The 7,183-nt window shown below is 46.8% G+C and overlaps 1 protein-coding gene across 2 annotated transcripts in view; it reads left to right on the forward strand.

The window, feature by feature from the left end:
- The window catches only part of wnt5b (wingless-type MMTV integration site family, member 5b), a 241,021-nt gene extending 234,221 nt beyond the window's left edge, over positions 1-6,800 (forward strand). For both annotated transcript variants that reach the window (XM_031815380.1, XM_031815381.1), the window contains one exon: positions 6,270-6,800. In XM_031815380.1, the coding sequence (XP_031671240.1) occupies positions 6,270-6,728 (459 nt within the window). In that variant the 3' untranslated portion in view covers positions 6,729-6,800. The remainder of the gene's footprint in view (positions 1-6,269) is intronic.
- The last annotated feature ends 383 nt before the right edge of the window (positions 6,801-7,183 follow it).

The following is a 7,183-nucleotide window of genomic DNA, read 5'->3' on the forward strand; positions in this document are numbered from 1 at the left end:
CTTACCCTAACCTTAACCCTAAACCTTAGCTCCTAACCCTAAAACTAACCCTAGCTCCTAACCCTAAAACTAACTCTAGCTCCTAACCTTAACCCTAAAACTAACCCTAGCTCCTAACTCTAGCTCCTAACCCTAAAACTAACCCTAACACCTAACCCTAAACCTAACCTTAACCTTAAAACTAACCCTAGCTCCTAACCCTAAAGCTAACCCTAACACCTAACCCTAACCCTAAAACTAACCCTAGCTCCTAACCCTAACCCTAAAGCTAACCCTAGCGCCTAACCCTAGCTCCTAACCCTAAAACGAACCCTAGCTCCTAACCCTAGCTCCTAACCCTAACCCTAAAACGAACCCTAGCTCCTAACCCTAGCTCCTAACCCTAAAACTAACCCTAGCTCCTAACCCTAGCTCCTAACCCTAAAACTAACCCTAGCTCCTAACCCTAACTCCTAACCCTAAAACTAACCCTAGCTCCTAACCCTAAAACTAACTCTAGCACCTAACCCTAAACCTAACCTTAACCCTAAAACTAACCCTAGCTCCTAACCCTAACCTAACCTTAACCCTAAAACTAACCCTAACCTTACCTTAAACCCAAACTCCCTAGATATAGCGTTTGACCTTGTGGGGACCAACAAAATATCCCCAGTTTGTCAAATTTTTGTTTGTTTGCTATTCTATAGTTAGACACGTCCACACACACACACACACACACACACACACACACACACACACACACACACACACACACACACACACACACACACACACACACACACACACACACACACACACACACACACACACACACACACTGCACTTTTGAATGTCAGTCCCACTTCCCTTCACTCTGTGAGAAACAAGACTTCAGAAGCGATGCTGAATATTACAACTGTCGTCTTGAAACATTGATAGCAGTGAACGTGTCACTGGGATGACCCATAATATTCTGCTGGTAACACTTGTTCTTTTTTACTCCTTGATAGTCCCCCCTCCTCTCCCCCCTTTCTCCCCCCTCCTCTCCTCTCAACCCTTTCTCCCCCCTCCTCTCCCCCCTCCTCTCCACCCTTTCTCCCCCCTCCTCTCCCCCCTCCTCTCCCCCCTCCTCTGTTCCCTCTGTTATCTCCTCACCTTTGGGCGGTTTCTTTACTTACCCCTCCATGTCCCACCTTTCACCCTGTCTGAGCCCTATTATGCCTGACCCGGGAAGCATGCCCTCCACATGGAAGGATGACTGTGTGTGTGTGCGTACGTGCGTGCGTGTATGTGTGCGTGCGTGCTCGTGCGTGTGTGTGTGCGCGCGTGTGTGTGACGTCAGCTCCAGTGTAGATGCACCCAGCAGGTAAGGACAGACGAGGACAGGAGACACTATGACCAACACAGTCCTCCCTGACACACACACCGTTATAACCTGTTACACCCTGCAATTAACTCATCAGTCAAGAGGAGAATGGAAGCCCCCGAGTCAAGTGTGCTTCTCATTGAACCAGGTCTGCATATATGGCGGCGTACAGTAAGGGCTTTAGGTTTACTTCAGTGGGTCTTTTTATAACAAGGGTGGCTAAGATAAGTTGAGCTTCTGAAAGGCCCCTATGAATCCTTCTGTTAGACCCACTCTGACCCAGTTTACTATGAGTAATGGGGGATAGAATGCTGTGGAAGGCTCCAGAGTTCTAGAAAGGTCAGGGGTCATATCCTGGATTGCAGGGTGCAGAGTGGTATCCTTGCTGGGTAGTAGGAGGGGTGAGGGGTGAGAGGGACAGGGTGAGAGGTGAGAGAGAAGGGGTGATAAAATACTTTGGCTAAAAGGCATACAGCTGATGTCAGAATTAATCAGAATTAACTTTTCGTAGCACGTTAGGAGAACTTACGTAGCGGGTTAGGAGAACTTATGTAGCTGGTTAGGAGAACTTACGTAGCAGGTTAGGAGAACTTACGTAGCAGGTTAGGAGAACTTACGTAGCAGGTTAGGAGAACTTACGTAGCGGGTTAGGAGAACTTATGTAGCTGGTTAGGAGAACTTACGTAGCAGGTTAGGAGAACCTACGTAGCAGGTTAGGAGAACTTACGTAGCAGGTTAGGAGAACTTACGTAGCAGGTTAGGAGAACTTACGTAGCAGGTTAGGAGAACCTACGTAGCAGGTTAGGAGAACTTACGTAGCGGGTTAGGAGAACTTATGTAGCTGGTTAGGAGAACTTACGTAGCAGGTTAGGAGAACCTACGTAGCAGGTTAGGAGAACTTACGTAGCAGGTTAGGAGAACTTACGTAGCAGGTTAGGAGAACTTACGTAGCGGGTTAGGAGAACTTACGTAGCGTAGCAGGTTAGGAGAACTTACGTAGCAGGTTAGGAGAACTTACGTAGCAGGTTAGGAGAACTTACGTAGCAGGTTAGGAGAACTTACGTAGCAGGTTAGGAGAACTTACGTAGCGGGTTAGGAGAACTTACGTAGCGTAGCAGGTTAGGAGAACTTACGTAGCAGGTTAGGAGAACTTACGTAGCAGGTTAGGAGAACTTACGTAGCAGGTTAGGAGAACCTACGTAGCAGGTTAGGAGAACTTACGTAGCAGGTTAGGAGAACTTACGTAGCAGGTTAGGAGAACTTACGTAGCGGGTTAGGAGAACTTACGTAGCGTAGCAGGTTAGGAGAACTTACGTAGCAGGTTAGGAGAACCTACGTAGCAGGTTAGGAGAACCTACGTAGCAGGTTAGGAGAACTTACGTAGCAGGTTAGGAGAACTTACGTAGCAGGTTAGGAGAACCTACGTAGCAGGTTAGGAGAACCATGTAGCAGGTTAGGAGAACCTACGTAGCAGGTTAGGAGAACTTACGTAGCAGGTTAGGAGATCCTACGTAGCAGGTTAGGAGATCCTACGTAGCAGGTTAGGAGAACTTACGTAGCAGGTTAAGAGAACTTACGTAGCAGGTTAGGATAATTAGGTCAAGGTTAGGATAATTAGGTCAAGGTTAGGATAATTAGGTCAAGGTTAGGAAAAGGGTTAGCTAAAATGCAACAAAAAAAAAATCTGCTTTTGACGTCAATTTGACATAAGCCATATACAAACTAGCCATGACCGTGACAAAAGGGTGAGAAGGATTTGTGTTACACTTTGTGTTGAGTTAGTAGCCTTGGAAAGCCTCAAGTAGTGAAGCCACAAGTATGAATGGGAGTTATCGCCCCCTTGTGGATTAGAACGTAATAACCAGTTCAGTTTTAGGATACCAGAGAGAGAACCTGGATTTGCAGGTGCACAGTCATCCAGGTGTGGGAGCTGACAGGCTGTTGGGGGAAAGGTGTTAGAAAGGTATCAGGTATCTCTCGCTCTCTGTCTCTGGGTAAACAAACAGGTATGCAGAGGGGGTGTCAACAGCTGCCTATAGAGAAAGTGGGGGGGGCAGAGGTATTTCTGTGCTCCACTTCTCTTCCTTTACAAAATAATGCAGGGAAGCTATATGGAGAGAAGCTATATGGAGAGAAGCTATATGGAGGGAAGCTATATGGAGAGAAGCTATATGGAGAGAAGCTATATGGAGAGAAGCTATATGGAGGTGAAGCTATATGGAGGGAAGCTATTTGGAGAGAAGCTATATGGAGAGAAGCTATTTGGAGAGAAGCTATATGGAGAGAAGCTATATGGAGAGAAGCTATATGGAGGTGAAGCTATATGGAGGGAAGCTATTTGGAGAGAAGCTATTTGGAGAGAAGCTATTTGGAGAGAAGCTATTTGGAGAGTAGCTATATGGAGAGAAGCTATATGGAGGTGAAGCTATATGGAGGGAAGCTATTTGGAGAGAAGCTATATGGAGAGAAGCTATATGGAGAGAAGCTATATGGAGAGAAGCTATATGGAGGGAAGCTATATGGAGGGAAGCTATTTGGAGAGAAGCTATATGGAGAGAAGCTATATGGAGGTGAAGCTATATGGAGAGAAGCTATTTGGAGAGAAGCTATATGGAGAGAAGCTATATGGAGGTGAAGCTATATCGAGAGAAGCTATTTGGAGAGAAGCTATATGGAGAGAAGCTATATGGAGAGAAGCTATATGGAGAGAAGCTATTTGGAGAGAGAGAATGAGAGGGAGACAGCAAAAGAGAGGGAGGGGAAGAGAAAGGGAGAGAGAGAAATAGAAAGGGAGAGAGAGAAAGAGAAAGGGAGAGAGAGAAAGAGAAAGGGAGAGAGGGAAAGAGAAAGGGAGAGAGGGAAAGAGAAAGGGAGAGAGGGAAAGAGTAAGGGAGAGAGAGAGAGAGAGAAAGGGAGAGAGGGAAAGAGAAAGGGAGAGAGGGAAAAAGAAAGGGAGAGAGAGAGAGAGAAAGGGAGAGAGAGAAAGAGAAAGGGAGAGAGGGAAAGAGAAAGGGAGAGAGGGAAAGAGAAAGGGAGAGAGAGAGAGAGAAAGGGAGAGAGGGAAAGAGAAAGGGAGAGAGGGAAAGAGAAAGAGCAAAACAGAGCAAAAATGAGTGATGAAGGGGTGCTTTGATGTCATCATGCCCAGTGGTTAAGGTCATTGGGCCCACAGGACACTGCACAGACACAAAGACCTCTAAATAGTCCCCCACTCCCTCTATCCCTCACTCCTCTCTTCTCCTCTCCTCTCTTTTTCTCTCTCACTTCTCTGTCCCTTTCTCTTTCTCACTTGAGGAGCCTGTCTCTGGCATTTATTCATAAGCTTTGCTTTTGTGTCGAACATTTGGTTCATTTGGTTCACATGGACACGTTTCTGAACACACGTGTGCATCAGGCATGTGAGTGTGTGTGTGACAACCGTTCAGTCCTCCAGTCCCAGCAGGCGGCTGCTACACCCTTTGTGTTTCCTCTGTTTTCCACTAGTTTAATATCACCAGTCGTCCTCTCTGTTTTCCACTAGTTTAATATCACCAGTCGTCTTCTCTGTTTTCCACTAGTTTAATATCACCAGTCGTCTTCTCTGTTTTCCACTAGTTTAATATCACCAGTCGTCCTCTCTGTTTTCCACTAGTTTAATATCACCAGTCATCCTCTCTGTTTTCCACTAGTTTAATATCACCAGTCGTCTTCTCTGTTTTCCACTAGTTTAATATCACCAGTCGTCTTCTCTGTTTTCCACTAGTTTAATATCACCAGTCGTCCTCTCTGTTTTCCACTAGTTTAATATCACCAGTCATCCTCTCTGTTTTCTACTAGTTTAATATCACCAGTCATCTTCTCTGTTTTCCACTAGTTTATTGTCACTCCTCAGATGAGTGCTTATAAATCCAAAAAATGATTTTTTTCATTTTTGTAAGTCATGCTTGTAAAGTTAGGATTTTTAAAGACAGTCTGTTGCTTTTAAGTCATGTTTATTTACGTTAGTCATGCTTAAGAGAATGTGTGTGTGTGTGTGTGTGTGTGTGTGTGTGTGTGTGTGTGTGTGTGTGTGTGTGTGTGTGTGTGTGTGTGTGTGTGTGTGTGTGTGTGTGTGTGTGTGTGTGTGTGTGTGTGTGTGTGCGCGTGTGTGTGTGTGTATGTGTGTGTGTGTGTGTGTGTGTGTGTGTGTGTGTGTGTGTGTGTGTGTGTGTGTGCTCGTGTGTGTGTGTGTGTGTATGTGTGTGTGTGTGTTGTGTGTCTTGTGCTTCAGATATGTCCTCTAAGGGCCGTATCTAATGGTCAGTGACTGTTTGAACTCTCTCCCCACCTTCACCTTGATCCCAACGTCTATATGTACAGTGTGGAATTGTCTGACTAGTTTGGACAATAGGTACATTTCCTCTGCTGGTTCTGTGTGTTATTTTAAAGTCAACTGTTTGTTTAGTTTAGGTTGTGGTATTGAACCAGCTGGAAGCTTCTCTGTGTAGATCAGCGGGAAGCTTTCAGTCCACTAAACTAAAGGTTTGTTATGTAGTTTAGGACCGAATGGCCATTCCCCATTCTCCATTCCCCATTCCCCATTCCCCATTCCCCATTCTCCAGTCCCCCCCATTGTTTCCCAAAACACTCCCCCTGGCTGCCTCTCTGTTAGACAAGAGAGTGTGAAGTGAAACACCCTGGGGCTCTCTCTCTGGCAGTGCTCTGCTGTGTTAGGAGGAAGAGGCACTCTCAGGGTGTAATGTTTTAATTCAACCACTAGAGGGCAGCCGTGTCGCACCAATCTACCAGAAAGCAACCAAACTCCACACAGTCAGAATGCTTAATAATAAGTGTCAGGAAGGGAAAAACACTTCTGTTAATGAAGAGTTTTCAAGCTCTTCCTGTGTCATTTTGTATTTGAAGTATTCTTGGACCATTCCTAATCTTCCTCTCTCTCCTCTCCCAGTCGGTGTATAACCTGGCCAACGTGGCGTGTAAGTGTCATGGCGTGTCCGGCTCCTGTAGCCTGAAGACCTGCTGGCTCCAGCTGGCAGACTTCCGTCGCGTCGGAGAGTTCCTGAAGGAGAAGTACGACAGCGCCGCCGCCATGCGCATCGGACGCAAAGGGAAACTGGAGCAGGTAGATAAACGCTTCAACGTCCCGACCCCCGAGGATCTGGTCTACACCGACCAGAGCCCAGACTACTGTCTGAAGAACGACACCACCGGCTCCATGGGAACCCTGGGGAGACTCTGTAACAAGACGTCAGAGGGGATGGATGGCTGTGAACTCATGTGTTGTGGGAGAGGATACGACCAGTTCAAGACCTATAAGCATGAGAGATGTCACTGCAAGTTCCACTGGTGTTGTTATGTCAAGTGTAAGAGGTGCACTTCACTGGTGGATCAGTTTGTCTGCAAGTAGCGAAGGAAGGGAGGGGGTCTGGACGATGGGGAAGGGAGGGGGTCTGGACGATGGGGAAGGGAGGGAGTCTGGACGATGGGGAAGGGAGGGGGTCTGGACGATGGGGAAGGGAGGGGGTCTGGACGATGGGGAAGAGAGAGAGTCTGGACGATGGGGGAGGGAGGGAGTCTGGACGATGGGGAAGGGAGGGGGTCTGGACGATGGGGGAGGGAGGGAGTCTGGACGATGGGGAAGGGAGGGGGTCTGGACGATGGGGAAGAGAGAGAGTCTGGACGATGGGGAAGAGAGAGAGTGGACGATGGGGAAGGGAGAGAGTCTGGACGATGGGGAAGGGAGGGGCTGGAATGGAATGTAGCCTATGAAGGGTGTAAGATTATATAACAATAATAAATAAATACAAATAAATCATGAACTATATAAATAAATAAAGTAAACAAATGCATTGCTAGTAATTG

The sequence above is a fragment of the Oncorhynchus kisutch genome, unplaced genomic scaffold, assembly GCF_002021735.2.
Source record: "Oncorhynchus kisutch isolate 150728-3 unplaced genomic scaffold, Okis_V2 Okis09a-Okis19a_hom, whole genome shotgun sequence".
Taxonomy (NCBI): Eukaryota; Metazoa; Chordata; class Actinopteri; order Salmoniformes; family Salmonidae; genus Oncorhynchus; species Oncorhynchus kisutch.